Source organism: Orcinus orca, chromosome 1 (genome assembly GCF_937001465.1).
Source record: "Orcinus orca chromosome 1, mOrcOrc1.1, whole genome shotgun sequence".
Lineage (NCBI taxonomy): Eukaryota > Metazoa > Chordata > Mammalia > Artiodactyla > Delphinidae > Orcinus > Orcinus orca.
This window is the reverse complement of record NC_064559.1, coordinates 201102287-201122748: the sequence shown is the minus strand read 5'-3', so window position 1 is coordinate 201122748 and position 20462 is coordinate 201102287. Positions and strand designations below refer to the sequence as shown.

General features: G+C 47.4%; 1 protein-coding gene across 1 annotated transcript in view; it reads left to right on the top strand.

Annotated features, from left to right (window-relative positions):
• The window catches only part of FHAD1 (forkhead associated phosphopeptide binding domain 1), a 137768-nt gene that overhangs the window by 24350 nt on the left and 92956 nt on the right, over window positions 1-20462 (top strand). Inside the window, exons 3-4 of the mRNA XM_033433247.2 lie at window positions 493-699; window positions 16747-17017. Coding sequence (XP_033289138.2) covers window positions 493-699; window positions 16747-17017 — 478 coding nt within the window. The remainder of the gene's footprint in view (window positions 1-492; window positions 700-16746; window positions 17018-20462) is intronic.

Sequence of the window (20462 nt, the reverse complement as noted above, 5' to 3'; positions counted from 1 at the left end):
AATAGAACAAACAAATGAAAACAACAGTTATTACAAAACCTCCCCTTAACTTTAACACTTGCAGTAAATGGACAGTTGTCACTTGCCAACTGACCCTTCTGGTTTGTGTTGGGCCATTTCTGCTGTCTTGCCATTCAGGACAACCAAAAGGATACTTGCATGGGATCAGAGAACTATAAAGTGGCCAATTCCCCCCGAGTTCCCTCTTACCTCTGTGTTGCCTGACGCCCTACCCCAAAACTGGGCATCTGTTCTGGGTCTGCTGTCAGGGTCTGGTGACCCTCCACTCACTAGCTGTGTGGCCTTAGGCAAGTCACTTAACCTCTCTGACCCTCAGCATCCTCCCCTTAAAATGAGGATTGCAGTGACCATCCAGCCAGATGAAGTGGTTAGCACATTGGGGCACCCAGTGTCAGTGGCACTAGTAAACATTAGGGCCCCCCTTGTTATTCCTGTTTTCCTGGCTCTGACTGTCCCCCTTCTCCATTTCAGTCTGCAGACATCGACAACCATCACGCGCTCATTGAATATAATGAGGCCGAGAGCAGCTTTGTTCTCCAGGACTTCAATTCCCGCAACGGCACATTCGTCAACGGGTGCCACATTCAGAACGTGGCTGTGAAGCTCTTACCCGGAGACATCCTGAGGTTTGGGTCCGGAGGGCTGACCTATGAACTGGTCATCGAAAACCCAGCCTCGGTGAGTCCAGGCCCCTGCGGGGAGGGGGTGGGGTGCAGAGGCGCCGTGTTGTATCACCTTCCGTGCAGCCTAGGGCTCAGATACGGCCACAGGTGGAGTTCGTCTGGAGCGCGTCACTCTGCTTTCGCGATTCCGCGAAGTTCAGACCCATCTCGTGGGTGCCGGGGGAGAGCGAGTCCTCGCGCCCTCTTCTGGGCATTTCGTGGAATTACATGCAAGAGTTGCCTAGAGACCAGCCCGGAGCGAGAGCATTTTCCTGAAAAGTGAAGCTTGGCGAGGGGAGGTGGAAAGCAGGTGTGTGCTTTTGAAGATGCAGAGATGGATGCTTCCCTTTTAGGCAGATCAGTGCTCTACAACTTCCTAGCTTTGCGACCTCGGCCAGGGTACTCTGCATGCCTGGGTCTGGGTCTTCTCAGCGGTGCAGGGCGTTGAGAGAGTATCTATGTGTAAAAAGTCAAAGTCTCTGGCGGGAGTAGACGCTCAAGGCCTGACAGCTGTTATCACACCGGATCAGAAAGGTTCCCGGGATCAGGACCTAAACTATGGCCCCAGGTTAAGCGGAACGTAACCCAAAACTCGCCCAGAAAAGCTCAGTCACAAGAAGTGTCTGGTTCAGTAGGGAGGAAGGATGGGGGCTGGTTAGCGACACAGTCCTGGGTCAGAACCCCAGCTCTGCCACTGGCCTACTCGGTGTGCTCTTGCACAAACCACTGGACCCCTCGGAACCTCGGTTTCCTCATCTACAAAATGGGGCCAACGACAGCAATGACCTTGCAGGCTTATCTCGAGGGCTAAATGAGATGGTTATAATTGTAAAACTCCCAGAATAATGCCCATTCGTGGTGAGCACGCAATTAATACCTGTCATGTGTGTCCCAGAGAGACGGTGTGTTAACCTCACTCGCCAGCACCGAGAACGCTGCATGGACTGAGACCTCCGAGGCTTAAAGTCCTTTCTGGGACGAGGCTGGGTATAAATGAACAAAGTTTAGAGAATCTAGACAGAATCCTGGGTTGTGGGTCCCCTAGGCAGCCCTAAATACTCACTCAGAGAAGACCGGCAGCATCCCTCAGGCTGCAGGGCCCGTGACGCCGCATCCACCATGTTTGGGTTTGAAAATCTGGGGCAGTTTTCTCCTGCGGCTGCTCAGACCCCTTTTCCTCCTTGGACCAACATTAAAGTGTGCTCACTCGTGGGATGCACTGGGGTCCACTGGCCGCCCTGAGGAGGGGCTCCTGACCCAGCAGGTGTTGACCTGATCAGGGACTCTCAACCTGGGTTCTAAGGATCCCCCTCGTCAGAACCACGTGGGGAGCAGACCAACAGTGCAGGCCTGGGCTTCACCCCAGGCCTGAGGACTCATAGTTAGGATTCCCAGATGAAATACAGGACACCCAGTTAAATCTGAATTTCAGATAAGCAACAAATAATTTTTATGTACCGGTGTGGCCCAAATATTGCAAGGAACCACTTACGCTAAAAAAATTATTTGGTGTTTATCTGAAATTCAGATTTAACTGACACCCTATAGTTTATTATGTATGTATTTATTTATGCGAAATCTGGCAACCATACACATCCTCCCTGGGAGAGGGGCCTGGGAATATGCATTCTCACAAGCTCCCTGATGATTCTGATTCCCAATAGTAGGGAAACCCAAATTTAGAATCGTTTGTATGGAACACTTACAGAATTTTTTAGGGATCAAAGAAAAGGGGATTTCAAACTCCCAAGCCTGAAAATCCAAGTTCGCAAAGTTTGATTCAATGTGCCCCAACATGTCTGATTACAAGAATTTTTCAGGAGTGTTCAGTAAAATTACAGGTTCCCAGGCCCCCTCCCTGGGAAGTTCTGACTTTGTGGCTTTGCCCGTGGGGGGAAGAAGAGGGGGAGCAGCAAACAATATCTGCATTTTTGTCTTTTTTTTTTTTTCCTACAAAGATAGTTATTGAAATATTATTTATAGGGGCATAACATTTGAAACCTAAATTTTCATCAAAAGGGGGCATTGTTAATAAATTATAAGGAGTTCATTTATATATGGAATACTGTTCTGCCTTTTGAAAACACAGCTTTATTGAGATATAGTTGACATGCAATAAACGGCACAGGTTTCAAGTCTGTAAGTGGATGGGCTTTGACATACGTGTACACCTGGGAAACCGTAGCCACAATCAAGACAGTGAACAGCTCCTTCATCCTCCAAAGCCTCCTCCGATCACAGCATGTGTTGTTTGCTTGCTTCCTCTTAACAGCTTCACTGAAGCACAATTTACATAACAGAAACTTCACCCATTTTAAGTGTCAATTCAGTCAATCTTAATACATTTATGGAGCTGTGCGGCCATCACCACAACCTGCTTTCAGAACATTTTCATCCATTTCTATCACCCCAGACCTCGGAGAAACCTTGGAGGTACTTCACTTGGGGGGTTGTTTTTAACTTTTCATTTTCAAAATTGTGGTAAAATACACATAAAATGTACCATCTTAACCACGTTCAAGTGTACAGTTCACAGTGGCATTAAATCTATTCACGCTGTCGTGCAGCCGTCACCCCCATCCATCTCCAGAACTTTGTTCATCTTCCCAAACTGAAACTCTGTGCCCATCAGATAAACCCCCCTACTTCCTTCCTCCCCTCCCACCGTGCTTTCTGTGTCTGTGAATTTGACTATTCTAGGTGCCTCCTATAAATGGAATCTTACATTGTTTGTCCTTTTGTGACCATCTTATGTCACTTAGTATGATGTCCTCATGGTTCATTCCAGCTGCATAATATTTCATTGTATGGATTTTGTTTATCTGTTTATCTGTTCATCCATCCATGGCCACTTGGGTTGCTTCCACCTTTTGGCCATTTTGAGTAAGTTTGTCATGAACATGGGTGTACAGATATGGAATGGGGACTTTATTTGACAAGGTGCTTCTTATATAATTGTGGGAAACAGTGCTGACGACCTCTAACCTTGAGTAGATAAGACGGAAGAAGATGCTTTGTAAGAGCAGCAGGAGGAATCACTGACGTGAACAGCTAAGCGATTCACCTGCTTTCCCTTATCTCACGCTCACAGCAACCTATGAGATGGGTTCTCCCGTGATCCCCATTTTACAGACAAGGAATCCGAAACTCAGAGAGGTTAAGTAATTTCCCCAGGGCCACACAGCTAGTCAGTGCAAATTAAACATGATCCCCACTTGCGGAAAAAGGAGGGGAGAAAACCATTTAGCCTGATGCTAGCTGGAGCAGTAGCCTTGACTGGTTTTCACACAGAGGAAAGCATACTCTCACGGTCACTCGAATATACACGGATTTTTTCAATTCTTATTCAATACACGCACTTGCGCGTTGCTTCATTCCTCGGGTGACTGCAGGCAGCTGCACAAGTGTTGCCCTGGCCTGGGCCCAGGGCACTTTGCAGGACTCTCCCCAACCCCATCTTCTCAAAAGTGCTCTCTGCCAGGGCGTCCCCAGCTTGAGAAGCTTCCATCCGTGACGCTCTTATTCATGGAGGGGCCCTTTGCAGGGCCCGCGTGAGGGCGGGCTGTGGACTGACTGACACGTTGCTACAAATTCCACTTCCTGATGACCCCAACCTGCTGGCTGTTTAAAAGAAGAGAAAGAGGGCTTCCCTGGTGGCTCAGTGGTTGAGAATCCGCCTGCCAATGCAGGGGACACGGATTCGTGCCCCGGTCCGGGAAGATCCCACATGCCACGGAGCGGCTGGGCCCATGAGCCATGGCCGCTGAGCCTGCGCGTCCGGAGCCTGTGCTCCACAACAGGAGATGCCGCAACAGTGAGAGGCCCGCGTACGGCAAAAAAAATAAAGAAAGAAAGAAGAGAAAGAAAGAGGGGGAAAAGGGAGAGGTATTGAAGAGCATCTCTCATCAAATATTCTGAAGCCCAGTTTTTCTAAGAAATTTGTGGCCGTCTTTCTTCCGGCATGTTCTTGTTTCCAATTGATTTTGGGGTCCCTGGTGAGGGCGCTGTGTTTCCTCCTTGGGTGGAGTTTCCACGGGGGACTGCCCTGCTCTCATACAGGTTAAGTATGATGAGAACTTAACCGACAAAGAGTGCCCAAATGAAAACACTTATTACGGGTTTTGTGGTGACCATAACCAATAGAGGAGGGTGTGACAGCATTTTATTGGGGGAGAGGGGTGAGGTGCAGGGCGATTAGGGATCCAGATGTGTTCGCAGGTGTCACAGTGGTTAGAGCACGTGCCCTGAGGTCAGGCTGACTCCAGCGCCGTCCCAGCCCTGCTCTTGTGCTGGCTTTTATACTGGACGTGCACAAATCATCTGCCTCTCAGAGCCTCGGTCCCTACTCCTGTAACGATAGTTCCTACCACCTTGAGTGACCGTGGTATTCAGTGGGCAAAGTACGTAAATTGCTTAGTCCAGCGTCTGGCACCTAATAAGCACATGATAACCCTCAGCTCTAGAGTCAAGCAGACTAGCATGGAGCAGCCAGGATGCCTCCTTTGTACGTGTCCTTCTGGACAGGAGAACCTCCCCAGACCTGCCCCCACTAGCACATAAATATATTTGCAGATAAATTACCCATAGAACAACATACAAGATGAAAAAATATAAAGAAAAACTCTTGTTTGACAAAGTACACTGGCAGCCAGGATGTGCCCAGGACCATACTTTGTAAGTCATAGGTCTCTCATCAAAGTATTAGCTAGGGCTGCCATATTGCACAACTCCAGGGTCACCATTCACAACGTGGTCCATGTGGATGGTGCCCACTGAAGCTATGCAGGACATAACCCGCAGGGCCGTTTGCAATGCCCTGAAGCAGCCGTTGATTAATACCATAGAGTCTTGGCACCAGGCGTGGGAAATTGAAGTCATAAGGTCAGGTGTGCCTGCCGTATTGTGGGTTTTGTTTGTTGTTGCCTTTATTCGTGCTTTCTGAGCTCTGGGAAAGGAAGTGTAGAAACAAGATGTGCTAGTCACAGAGGCGCCATTCTTACAAGGCAGCTGAGTGAGGAAACCCACGTCACCCATATGTATAAATCATGTCTTTCTCTGTTCTGAAATACGGCAAAACTGAGGGAAATGGCCAGAATGAAAAAGGAAGCCAGGCGCCACAAATGACGTGCCGAGTTGCTCCATGAGGGGGTTGACAGCTCCTTGGCAGCAGCCCCCATCCCCATGATAGCCTGTGTCTGGCCTTCCCTGTAGCCTGCTCTGCCCTGTTCCCAGTCCAGCCAGACTCTCCCATGTGTCTCCTGGATACTGTCTTCTGTCCCTGCAATGTCATGACGTCCTGTCTTGCGAGAAGAGCGCCCTCTGTCGGCCAATATTCCTTGCTGCTTTAATGGGGAAGCTCTGCAGAACACAATCGAGAAAGCAAGGGCTTTGGAGTTTGATGGACCCAAGTTGAAATGCCAGCTGCAACTGACTTTACCTTTCTGAGCTTCAATTTCCAATTTCTTCCAAGGAGCTACTCATTAATCCCAGGTCCCCTTTCCCCCTTCAGTTTTTTTTATAGAGGTCCCTGGGACCACCCCTATCATGGCATAAACTGAGGCTCAGAGAGTTTCAGCGACTTCCCCAGGTTAGGCATCAGTCATATAGATCCAGAGCCAGGATTAAAAGCCAGCTCTCCTGAGTCCCTTGGAGGCTTTTCCTAATAGCACGAAGCATCGTGGGGCCGTGAGAGCCCAGGCAGGTCCTTCACTGCCCAGCGGTTAAGGAAGGTCTTGCAATTCCCAGTCCAACCTGCAATTTCACACGCTGACAGGGGATGATTCATTATGTGGGTAAAAACGAAGAAACTGATAATAGAAGAAAATGCATTTTCAGTTATCTGGCTTCCTTGCTTGTTGGGTTGGCTCCACTAACTTTTTTTTCAGCTGCACCAACGCAGGATCTTAGTTCCTCAACCGGGGATCAAACCTGCACCCCCTGCATTGGAAGCGTGGAGTCTTAACCACTGGATGGCCAGGGAAGTCCCTGGCTCCACTAACTTTTTTTTCTTTAATTATTTTATTTATTCATTTCTGGCTGCGTTGGGTCTTCGTTGATGCACGCGGGCTTTCTCTAGTTGCGGCGAGCGGGGGCTACTCTTCATTGCAGTGCGCGGGGTTCTCATTGCGGTGGCTTCTCTTGTTGCGGAGCACGGGCTCTAGGCGCGCGGGCTTCAGTAGTTGTGGCACACGGGTTCAGTAGTTGTGGCTCGCGGGCTCTAGAGCACAGGCTCAGTAGTTGTGGCCCATGGGCTTAGTTGCTCTGCGGCATGTGGGATCTTCCTGGACCAGGGCTCGAATCTCTGTCCCCTGCATTGGCAGGCGGATTCTTAACCACTGTGCCACCAGGGAAGTCCATCCACTAACTTTTTACCAGGGGTATTGCTGCCGTTCCTGGACAAATTCAGTTGCCCCCTTTCTTCTTCTTTTTTGATGATGATGATAATACCTGATGGCTAATGTTTTATGCTCATTTATTATGGACCAGGAAGTGTTCCAAGCATTTCATGTACAATATCTCACCCACTTCTCACAGACTAAGAAGTGGCTGTTATTATCCCTATTTTTTACAGACAAGGCACAAAAATAACACACTCATCAGGGTCACAGAGGAGGAGCAGAGCAGGGAGCTGGACCAGATTCTGTGTAATGCCAAATCCCAAGTTCTTAACTAGAGGTTGGCAAACTATGGCCCAGGGCCAAATGCAGTCCATCTCCTGTTTTTGTAAAGTTTCATGGGAACACAGCCATCCCATTCATTTCAGTATTGCCTATGTTGTCTGCTACAACGGCAGGGTTAGCTGGGCAGATCATATGGCACTCAGGGCTGGAAATATTTACTGTCTGGCTCTACAGAAAACGTTTACCAGCCTCTGCTTGTAACACTATGCTGTACTGCCTCTTTCATTTTACTTGGTTTCTGAAAGAAGAACTTAAAATAGAGGGGGGAGCTGGGGAGAAAGAACTCACTCAGATTGAGCCTTACTGTGTGCCGGGAAATGTGCTGGTTAATAGCTTAAGTTTACTGAGGAATAAGAAAAAACAGACAAGCTGGAAAAATAAATTTTGAACAGTCTTTTCAACACCTCTTTAAAAAAGAGCTGCAAATATGTGGTTCTAAATATACATACACATATATATGCATTTGCATATATAGTAATAATATAATTACATTGACATGTATCTGATAAATATACTAGACATTAACATATTATATATACAACAGATGCCTATTATAAATGTTACCTGTTTCTTCAACTGGAAAGTTTTCCTTTAAAACTGTGAAATGTTGGGAATTCCCTGGTGGTCCAGTGGTTAGGACTCAGTGCTCTCACTGCTGAGGGCCTGGGTTCAATTCCTGGTCAGGTAACTAAGATCCCACAAGTGCACAGCGAGGCCAAAAAACTAAATAAATAAAACTATGGAATGTCTTCCCTGGGTCACTTTTGAAGCAGAAATTTGGGGTTTGTAGCCTGAAGCCTGCTGTAGCTAGAGAACTATTTGTCTGTCAGAGTCTCTCTAAGCAGCGCTTTACTACTTGTCTTATGAGCGGTTCCTTGGTCTGAAATCATTCTTCTCTGGAGACGCTGCTTTACTTTTATACGTTTAAAGGTACATTTGGTGCGCAGTTACAGTCTGGTGGGTTTTATCTGCGCGTGTCATTACCTTTAAAACAACTTTCATTCCGAGTACATAGTGAGGCTTACGCTGAAGTCTCCATAAGCATGCTGTCTAGGAAATCTGATTGTTTGCAAGTGTCAGAAAACCAACTAAAACTAGCCTAGGCAAAAAAAAAAAAAAAAAGCTCATGTAACTGAAAAGGCCGAACGCTGCAGCGTAGGCCCAGCTGGATCCAGGCGCCCAAATCATGGTCAGGAATCTGACTCTTTCTTCCCTGTTAGCCTCACAATCTCAGACAGACTCTTGCCTCCCCTGTAGGAAAGTGGCCCCCAGCAGCCCCGGCACCCTACAAAGTAGCAGTTCCAGGGAGAGAGCTAGCATCTTCATTGGCAGTGGCTTGGATCATGGGGCTTCCCCTGAACCAATCACTGAGGCCAGGGGCAAGGAGTATGCTCTGATTGGCCAGGCCTGGGTTATGGGCTCACCCCTGGAGTGGGAGGGTCAGAGTTATATGGACTCGGGATTGTCAGGGAAAGGGTGTCTTCCCCGCAAAAAATTAAGGTGCCCGTCCAGAAGATGGAAAAAAGTGGATGCGGGGTAGGCAAAAACAAAGAAGATGTCCATGACATTAGGAAGCATTCCTATTGCCTAAGTGGAACCTTCCTAACGGGATTTGCCACTAGGGATCTGGGGGGAGGAAAATGACGAATAATCCACTTTTCCATTAGAAAAGTCCCAGGCCAGTCTCCAAGGAAGCAGAGTTGCTCATGTCTCTCCTCTGGTGAACAGGTGTGATGAGAAGCTCAGAGTCGGGGCCTTAGTTGTCCATCCCCAAGAAGGGTGGCGTTTCCACGTTCCTGGGACCTCTGAATAGGGCCCGTTCTTGAGGAAGATGTGGCTTTACTGTACCCGGGGTTGAGAAGCCGGCAACTGAGTGAATGACCAGAGACCATGGTGCCCTTCACAACAAACCTCTTTCTGGTCAAGCTCTGTCATCTCCTACCTGACCTTGTAGGATTTCCTCTACCCTGTGCTCTTACAGGTCCCGTGGGGACCTACTGATGTGATGAGAAATCCTGAGGCTGGGCGTTTTATATCAAAGGCGATTTCCCGAGACCAGTGAAGTGGAGGGCATGGGGCAGCAGACAGCCTCAGGCTCGGCATCTGCAGCAAAAACTCACACAAAAGGACCCCTGAGGCTGTGTTGTCACCAGATGTCTACAGACGATGCAGATGACATCAGGGGAGGTGGAGATGGGAGCACGGGCTGAACCCTTAGCATCCTGCTGAGACAGAACCCAGACCCGGCCAGGAACCGGGCCGCTTCCTGCTTCCTCGGGCAGACCACACCCTTTGTTACCAAACCAGAACCACATTGCTCCTTCTCTTAACCTAGTTGATGATCATTCATTCATTCATTCATTCATTCCATCTCTCAATCTGGCAAGACCGAATTGGAGTAGGCCAAGTCTAGGAGTAGCAAAAGCTATTTGCAAAAATCCGGCTGTTTTCTCATTAGATTCTATTTCCCATTTTATGGACTGACCAGGAAGCTGATTAGAACTTGAAAGGAAAGGAAAAACCGTAAGATTGAAGATTTACAAGAAAATGGGGGCTGGGAAAAACCCAAACAAGTGACTTTTCTGAACAGCTCAAAGGGACTTAATTCTTTTAAGTTCCAAAACCTAAAAATAATGTATAACTTGGCGGTTCTGTGTTCTAAATGTATAATCCTGATTTCTCACACTGAAACCCCGCACATAATTTACCCTTTTCTCTGAGTTACGGTGACACCCCGGGAGCCGTTGAGATAAAGGCCATTTGTCCTGGCACCAAGTAGCCCCCTCTCCTGGCTTCTGAGATCTACTGGCCATGTTTTATAGTCTCCATTCTGTCTTTCCAGGCCCATGGCTCCTCCATGCTGCCATCAGTGTGCCTACTTGGCACCATCACCCCTACCCCCCAGGCCCTTCCAGACCTCCACATCTATGTATGTTAAATTCTTCTGTAAAGAAGACGGTCTCTTCTCCCTCCTTTATGTATTTACTCACTAATGTATCTATGTCAGTATGGACTCATGTATACTTATTTTACACTTTGAGTTATAATCCAACACTCATTAACTATTTCATCGCTCAAATTCTTCCAGCCTTGGCCACTGGGAGCTCTTTCAGGTTGGTTGCTGTGTCCTTGAGCATCTCCCCACCTTTTCGTTTTGGTCACTTCCTTACTCTCTGCTGTTACAAGATGCGCCAGGCTTAGCATGTATTTTCCCCATCCCAGCCCCAGAATCAAAGTCCTTTTTATTTACACTCCGTTTGCCAACTGTTCAGCTCAGTCAGCGAACACCTACCATGAGTAGCAGGCACTCTGCTGGGCGCCAGTACAGCCAGTGATTGGCTGGTAAGTATTTAACGACCAGATCTCTGGAATAAAGTACATGCATGCATAGCATAAGGTTTACTGATATAAAGAATGTGTAGCGGGCTTCCCTGGTGGCACAGTGGTTAAGAATCCGCCTGCCAATGCAGGGGTCACAGGTTCAAACCCTGGTCTGGGAAGATCCCACATGCCGAAGAACAACTAAGCCTGAGCGCCACAACTACTGAGCCTGCGCTCTAGAATCCGCGCCACAACTACTGAGCCCGCGTGCCTAGAGCCGGTGCTCCCCAACAACAGAAGCCACCGCGATAAGACTGCGCGCCGCAATGAAGAGTAGCCCCCCGCTCACTGCAACTAGAGGAAAGCCCATATGCAGCAACGAAGACCCAACGCGGCCAAAAATAAATAAATAAATTAAAAAAAAAAAAAAAAAGAATGTGTAGCACAGTCTTTCCACATAACAAGAAATACAGTACTCTTTCTTGTAAATTCTATATAGCCAGCTGAGTCTCACAGAACGCTTTCATTGACTTTAGCTGAACTCTTGTATCCACAGCCAATTTCTCATTGCAGTTGATGAATGAGAGAGTTCCCGACCTGAGCGCTGGTGGATATTTGGGGATGTTTTGTATTTATGAATAATACAAGTGAAAAAAGAAAGACATTAGAAGAACATCACACATTCATCAGTGACATGAGTGACTTTTTTGCTGCATCAGATAATAATTTTCAAATACTGGAAGAACGTTTCCCCAATTTTTTGTTCTATTCATAACATAATGGCTAAGACACAACATGCTTTTGTATAATCTGCATTGTTAACGTTTTCTCCATTACCGTCTTAAGTCTAGGCAATCAACAAAACAAACAAACCAAAAAAAATCAAGCTCTACATGAACCACCATTGTTAAACCTATTTGTAAAAGTTTCTAAAAATCAAGCCCTGATTTATAACATTTCCTGATTTCTATGGTGTAATACGCCCTCCACGGTCAATTTCAAGCTCCCAATGACACATCCCTGAATACAGAGATGGAAAGAGAGGTGTGGTAACACATCACTATGTAGCATTTCCAACAGACACATATAGTAGAGCGAAATAACCTCAAGAGCATAGGTAATAATAAAATAGAGTAAAATAATTAGGAAGGGGTGAGTTAAGTTTGTATCGCCTTTGTTTCTGATATAATTTAATTGTAAATTTATGTAAGTTAATTCTTATTAATAGCTGTGTTTATCAACCAGTTGGCAAAATTCCTGGTCATTTAACAATCGGTTCTCTGGGCGGGTACCAGCTGGCCCCAGCACTCCTCTGGTACAGCAGTGAACATACCACAGGTCTTCCCGGATGGAGGCTGGGGTCCTCTGAGCTGCTTCCAGGGCATGGCATGTACCAGATGAATAACACATCCATAAGACAGTTGTCAGTGTTCCTAGAAAATCCCATTTCTAAGTAGCCCATGCGATGTCTTGTGGTTTTTCACACCATCTAATGCTCATTTCCTTTTTTTAACTTGGAAAATATCCTATCATTCACTAACCAACCATCTAAGATCTGTTTGTGAGTATGGAAAGCAGGTAATAAATCATGACTTCGAGTAACCTAGAAGTCCTAAGAGCACAGATATTGGAGTCAAATAGTGTCACCGCTTCCTGGCTGTGAGACCTTGGGCAAGTCATTTAACCTCTCTGAGCTTCAGTTTCTTAATCCACATAATGAGGGGTAAAATGCCTCCTCCAAGATTATTCTGGAGATCAGATGAGACCACATGCGTTAAGTACCCAGCAGAGTCTGTGGCACATCTGTGGCTTCTCTACACAGTGGCTCATAGCCGTTGTATTGTCCACAATTACTTACAAATGGCAGAGCACATAACAAGCTCTCCAAGGGCAAGGTCTAAGTTCCCACCTTCTCTGCAGGCTCCAGGGCTTCCTGGCAGAATTCATGTGTACTGTAGGCACTCAATGTGCAAACTACCTTGAATTTTTTTTAGGGTCTCCCATTCAACCTACACTCTTTACAGGGTTAGAAGCAGATATTGGAGAAATAACACAAAGAACAAGTAGATAATATGAAAAAAAATGGATAGTGATTTCTTGAGTAAATCATTGACCCGTGTTTATTAAAGCTAATATAAATTCAGCCGTGGATGTGGTCATGGTTAATCCAGGTGGTTGACAACCTGCTATTTTAAAGGTAGTATGGAAAGGAAATCAGGAGTATAACATATGCTACCTCAAAAACAAAACAAAAAACCCAACCATGGCAACATACCATATAGTCAGAGAACAGACACAAAGAAAGAGAAAAGGCATTAGCATGTATTTTTAAACTAAAGTTTCTAAAATCAGACTTGGGGACTTCCCTGGTGACACAGTGGATAAGAATCCACTTGCCAATGCAGGGGACACAGGTTCGAGCCCTGGTTCGGGAAGATCCCACATGTTGCGGAGCAACTAAGCCCGTGTGCCACAACTATTGAGCCTGCGCTCTAGAGCCCACGAGCCACAACTACTGAGCCCGCGTGCCCCAGCTACTGCAGCCCATGCGCCTAGAGCCCACACTCCGAAACAAGAGAAGCCACCGCAAGGAGAAGCCCGTGCACCACAACGAAGAGTAGCCCCCGCTCGCCGCAACTAAAGAAAGCCTGCACGTAGCAACAAAAGCCCAACACAGCCAAAAATAAATAAAATTAAATCTAAAATAAATAAATAATGAAAACAGACTTGTCGATAACTGACCTTGACCCCATGCTTCCTGTACAGCCCAGAGCTGGCTTTTGATGTGAGTCTTTTTCTTATGTTTGCTTTTCTCCCTGCCTGTTTCGTTGTAGTTACCAGCAGCAATTTCTGAGAAAACCTTGACCTTCCCTGTGATAGAGCAAGCCGGCAAACTAGAGAAAACCAGCTTTAACCATCCGACTAAAGCTACCCTCAACCAACACACTTCGGAGAAAAAGAAAAACCCAAATTTCATTTTTTAATTTTTAAACCCGAAGAGCTTGGAGTCTCTGCTGCATTTACACATCTTTCACTCCTTCCCCCAGGGGCCCTATCGTTCGGGCCCTATGTGCGGCAAGCGACAGAAACCAGCTCTAGCCGGCCTCAGGGATAGAGCCCTTCAGGGTAGCACCCCAGCCAGGGCTCAAAACCAACTTCCTTATCTTCCCCATCATGTTCACAGCAGCACAGTTACAATAGCCAAGAGGTAGAAACCACCCAAGTGCCCATGACGCTTAATGGATAAACAGAATACACTCTAAACTGTATGATGGAATATTATTTAGCCTTAAAAATGAAGGAAATTCTGACATGTTACAACACGGATGAACCTTGAGGACATTATGCTAAGTGAAATACACCAGTCACAAAAAGACAAGTACCATGTGATTTCACTTATCTGAGGTACTTGGTACTTAGAGTAGTCAAATTCATAGAGACAGAATGTTGGTCACCACGGGCTGGGTGGCGGAGGGAATGGGGAGTTGTTGTCTAATGGTAATAGAGTTTACATTTTGCAAGACGAAAAAGTTCTGGAGATCCATCTCACAGTAATGTGAATATACTTAACACCACTGAACTATATACTTTAAAATGGCTAAGATGATAAATTTTAGGTTGCAGGTTATTTACCACAATTTGAAAAATAAATAAACAGCTTCCCTCTCTCCATGTCTGGGCTCTGCTCCCTCATGCTGGCTGCATTCTGAAGTTCCACCAGGTCACTCCAGATCCTGGAGTCCAGCCAAGTCTTCTTGGGTCTCCTTGGCTCTGATTGGATGACTTGCCCCACCACTGAACCAATCAGTATGGCCAGGGAGTGTGATTGGCTGATTGCTTAGCCCCACCCACAGCAACGGGCCAACAGATTGGGAGGGAGATTCCTGGAATTTCCAGAAGAGCCGGGTGGGTTGTGGCCTGTCCACTACAGCAGTGGACCACTTGAGGCATGAGATATGACCACTCCCTTTAGCACCCTGGCAGTTAGTGGGCAGTGAGGGACATCTACCTGAGCATCCCAGCACAAAAGGGATTTCCTTGGGCTTCCCTGGTGGCACAGCGGTTGAGAGTCCGCCTGCCGATGCAGGAGACACGGGTTCGTGCCCCGATCCGGGAGGATCCCACATTCCGCGGAGCGGCTGGGCCCGTGAGCCATGGCCACTGAACCTGCGCGTCCGGAGCCTGTGCTCCGCAACGGGAGAGGCCACGACAGTGAGAGGCCCGCGTACCGCAAAAAAAAAAAAAAAAAAAAGGGAATTCCTCCACACTACCTGTGGTCTCTAGATTTGTTTTCTAGCAGGCGGGGGTAAAACATATTCAAATTTCCCCCTTCCCACCTTCAGCCCTTTCATTCGATAAATCTTTATTAAATAGATGAGGAAAGGTTATAGGAATGATTGAGGCAAGACAGCCCCAGAGGAGAGGACGGGAAGGGATAAGATGGATGGAGAAGTTAGTGCAAGGCAGGAGCAGGACACCTCAGCTTCTGAAAGAGAGAAAGGAAGAAAGCTTAGGTGGAGACCGAGGTGCCCACACTGGAGAGAAATTCGAATCTTCACATAAGGTAACAGAGTTCTGGAACACTGCCAAGTCCGTTCCTGAAACAGGTTTCAACGGGGCCAGTGTCATCATAAATGCTGGGCCAGGTGTCTCCAGGCAATTGGAGTTTGATTTTCCTGAACAATACTCTCCCTGACTCCAAAAAAGTCTTCAGGGGAATTCACCGGATTCTTGACTTGGCTGGGAAAGACTGTAGCTTTTGGGAACCTGAGTGAGTGGAGAACCTTCCTCTTGAATACCATCCAGCTGGAGCTATAGGAAGTTCTGTCTGCCAGCGCTCCTATTTCGGAAGCATTCTGTCCTGTTTCTCATTATGTGTCTCCGGTCTGCAGAAAGCGAAACGTGACCCGCCACAGGCAGCAAACCTTTGAACTTAGCTTCTTACTTGAAAAGTGTGTTTTTTTCTGCCAAGAGACTGGGGGCGGGAGGCGGGGGGGCAGAGAAGGGAGAGAGAGACAGAAAGGGAAAGAGCTTTCCAGAACCCCAGTCCCACCACCCTCTCCACCACCACCTGAGCTTGGTGAACTCCTTAACCTCTCCATGCCTCATTTGTAAGCTAGGAATAAGGAGAGCTCCTCCCCTGCAGGGCTATTGTGAGAAATCGGTGAGTAATTACAATAAATGGTAGCATTCACGATGTCACGCTTTAACCACTAGGCTCGGGGTGGGACGGCCACAACAGCATTAACCAAGACAAAGCCAGGTGTCAGCACCTCTCAGCATTTGCTTCTCCGGGTTTAGATGGATTTTGATGTGCTGTCTGTTGAAAGTAGCTACAGACATCTTCCGCTGGGTCAGATGAAGAAAGGTTCCCTCGATAGATATTTATGGAGCGTCTGCCAAGAATCAGATGTGGCAGATGTTGAGGATCACAGGTTAATGAGCCAGTTGGGGTGCGAGCCAGTTGGGGTGCTGGCCACCCCAGAGCTCTCGGCTTCGGGGAACAGACGGAATGGGAGTGCCAGAGAGAGACACAGTGTGGATGTGTGTATCCTGGAGAGCTGAATCTCGGAGATGTGTTCATTCATTCTTTCAACCAGTATTTAAGGACCTACTCTGTATGTGCCAAGGGTTTATTCTAGGAGCTGAGGATACAGTGCTGAGCAAGGTAGACAAAAAGCTCTCACCCTCGAGCTCAGAGGTGGCGTTCTACCAGCTCAGACGCTCACTACCACATCTGTGATCCTGGGAAAGTCACTAGGTCTTGCTCAGCCTGGGGCTCACCACAGAGCATCAGGGGTATTAAATGAGGTAATGCATGCGAATCTTTTGACTGGGTGCCTGGCACAAAGGCTGCACCCAATAAATGGTGGTGCAATAGTGTGCAAGGTGACCCACGGTGGGGACCACCATCCCAAATTTGGGGAGAGTCTGGGAGGGCTTCCTGGGAGAAGTGACTTATACGCTGAAATCTAGGGCAGCAATTATGTCGCCGGGACAGAAGGGTGAAGACCACCCCAGCTGCTGGTAACCTCCCCTGACCCTCTTGTCTGCCCCTGCAGGTCTCCTTCCCATGGGTGAGGGGCCCAGCACCTTGGCCAACGCCACAGCCACCTCGGGCCACCCAGCAACCGAACCAGGCACCCTCACCACCACAGACCCCCTTCCACCCGGGCATCTGGCCAGCGCCAGTGCAGAGGAGCTGGTCCCCGGGATTCCCCGGGCCCCCCATGGTCCCACCTGCCTCCCACAAGCGGCCCGTGAGTGCCAGCGGGAAGATGTTCTCCTTCGTGGTGGACAGAGCCGCCCACAGGGTTCCCATCATCAAGCAAGGTACTCATGGGCACTTCCATGGCAGCTTAGGGGATGGGCTTTTGGCCGGGAGGATGGGTCTCAGGTTCTGCTTTCCCCTTTTCTTAAAAAACAATTTTTTATTGAGGTACAGTTGATATACAGTGTTGTGTTAGTTTCAGGTATGCAGCAAACTGAATCTGTTAAACATATACATGTATCCACTCTTTTTTAGATTCTTTTCCCATATAGACCACTACAGAGTATTGAGGAGAGTTCCCTGTACTATCCAGTAGGTCCTTCTTAGTTATCTATTTTATATATAGTATTGTGTATGTCAATCCCTCTCTTCCAATTTATCCCTCCCCGCTCTTATTCCCGGTAACCATAAGTTTATTTGCTACATCTGTAACTCTATCTCTGTTTCGTAGATAAGTTCATTTGTACCTTTCTTTAGATTCCACATATAAGCGAGATCATATGATATTTGTCTTTCTCTGGCTTTTGCTCTCTGATTCTGAGGTAGAACATAATCAATTGTGAAAAAATTGGGATAAGCAGAAAGTTAGAAAACAGTCAAAGATAAGCTGTCACCCTTATCACCGGAATTCTCCCTGTTGACTTTTTGGCACAAACTCCTCCAAGACTGTGCTCTGCCCGTCTGCACACGTCAGTACCTCTGTGGTGAGTGTGTGTGTGTGTGTGTGTGTGTGTACGTATATATGAATATATATGAATGTGTGTCAGGATCTAAATTTATATACTTCGACTCAGATGTACAGACACATTGGTAACTGAAATCCCTCTTGCCTTAGGAGGTTTTTAAATATTTTATTACCATTTTACAGGTTAGAGGAGACTGAGGCTTATGGAGAAAATTACTTCTCCGGAGGTGATATATTCAATCTAATCTAATCTAACACTTTTCAGTCAAATTTAAGGCTGGTTATCTCAGTGACTGTCACTCACAGCCTGGTCACTTTGGGGACACACAGCCATCAGGGTTTCTTTCTTCCCCCCTCCCACCCCCCCAGAAGGCCTCATGGCATTTGGGGAGGAGACTTCCTGTCTGTCACCATCCTCCCGGCCTTGCCAGCCTTACTGGCAGAGTAGCTGGGTGGACTTAGTCCCTGGCATGATTCCCAGGTTTCTTCTGCGGCCACTGGTGTGAAGGTCCCATTCTCTGTTTTCTGCGTCCCAGCCCCGGACCCCTCTGAGTCCCCAGGTCTCTCGATGCCTCCACACCCTTCCCTGGTCTCACTCAGGACCACTCACCTAGTCACCTCCCTCAGCCATTCAAATAATAGTTATTATTCTGGGCTTCCCTGGTGGCGCAGCGGTTGAGAGTCCGCCTGCCGATGCAGGGGACACGGGTTCGTGCCCCGGTCCGGGAAGATCCCACATGCCGCGGAGTGGCTGGGCCCGTGAGTCATGGCCGCTGAGCCTGCGCGTCCGGAGCCTGTGCTCCGCAACGGGAGAGGCCACAACAGTGAGAGGCCCGCGTACCGCAAAAAAAAAAAAAGTTATTATTCTGAAATATACAGACTAAGGAGCAAATGAAAGGTACCTCTGCAGTTTATATCATCATCATCATCATCATCTAAGGAACGCTCATGTACCTACCACCCAAGTTAAGAAATTACTCAGCCATTTCCCCCCAGCATTTTAATGTGAAAACTTTCAAACATACAGCAAAGCAAAAAGAATTTTACAGAGAACAGCTCTCCTCCTAATTCTACCGCTAACACTTTGCTGTACTCTTTATTACATTTCTGTCTACCCATCCTTCTCGTCCTGCATTAATCCATCTTATTTTTTGATGCATTTCAAAATAAATAGCACACATCTGTAGTCCCCCCCAGATGTTTTAGCACATATACCATTAACTAGAATTCAACATTTTTTGTCTCCTTCGTGTAAAATTAACACACAATGTGTATTAGTTATCATGATTGCATAACAAATTCTCCCCAAACTTAGCAGCATAAAGCAAAAGTCAAACATGTGTTATCATCTATACGATTTCTGTGGGTCAGGAATTTGGGAGCAGCTTAGCAGGATGGCTGTGGCTCAGGGTCCCTCGTAAGGCTGCAGTCATCTGAAGGCTTGACCTGGGCCGAGGATCCACTTCCAAGACAGCGTGCTCACATAACTGTCAGCAGGAGGCCCCAGTTCCTCACCACACAGGCCTCCCCAGAGAGTGGCTCGAGTGTTCTCATGACACGGCAGCTGCTTCTCCTGAGCAAGTGATCCTGGAGAGCAAGATAGAAATTGCAGCATCTCTTGTGACGAAGCCTCAGAAGTCATGCTCTGTCATTGCTGCAACGTCCTGCTGGTTACACAGGGCGTCACCCTCCAGTGTGGGAGAAGACTACACACGGGCCTGAAGACCAGGAGGCGGGGGTTATCAGCAGTCACCTTGGAGGCTGGCTACCACACCATGAAAGTGTAGATCTTGAGTGTGTTCATTGAGTTTTGACGGTCATGTACACCTATGTAACCCGAATTCCTATCAAGATATAGAACATTACCATCACCCCAGAAAGTTCCCTCATGTCCCTCTCCAGTCAATTCCCAGCCCCAGACCCCAGAGGCAACCACTCTTCTGAATTCTTTTCCCGCCATGGATTAGCTATTCCTGTTCTAGAATCTCAAGTACACAGAACCATGCAGTGCATGTTCCTTTGTGGAAGGCTTCTTTCACTCCGCATAGTATTTCTGAGATCCATTCATTTTGTTGCATGGATCGTGTTCTGTTTTATGAACATATATACAGGGTTTTGTTTTTGTTTTTTTTAATGCATCCTTGGACACATGGCACATGGGCTGTTTCTTTTCTTTTCTGTTTTTCACTCCGCCATTTAAATATTTCCACTGTAATCACCGGTTTCTCCAGTGCCATGTTGAACTCGGGGCTTCTCTGAAGGACTTGCCTTCCCCCTGGAGAAATGAAGGGTGAGTCGTGTGGCTTAGAGTCCCTCACGTCTACCTGGGCTCTATCTCCTCAGCCTCTCAGCCAGGTCTCATGTTTCCAAACGTTTGCCCTCGTTCCCCTGACTCTCCCCCCATCCTCAGAAAAGGACTTTCACCTTCCCTTGTGATGGGGAGTTCCTTTCTGTCTGGGCCTCTCTACTCCACGCTTTAGAGAAAACTCTGTGCTCCAGTCCTCCGTGCTGTCTCTTGACAGAAAACACCTATTTTTAAGAGTTCCGAGAAAACTCTTTCCTCTCTTAGCAAAGCTGGGCTCTTCAAATTAAATTGGTTTACTGTTAGACTGTCATCTTGCTTTAGACTTGAAAAATTCTATTTGAAACCCAAAGCCAAGGACCTATTTATTGCAGGTCAGGTCAGGGTTTCTCAGTCTCGGCACAGTGACATGTGGGGCCTGATGACTTCTTGTTGTGGGATCTGTCCTGTCCACTGTAGAATGTTTAGCAGCTTCCCTGACTCCTACCCGCTAGAGATACCAGTAGCAACACCACCACCA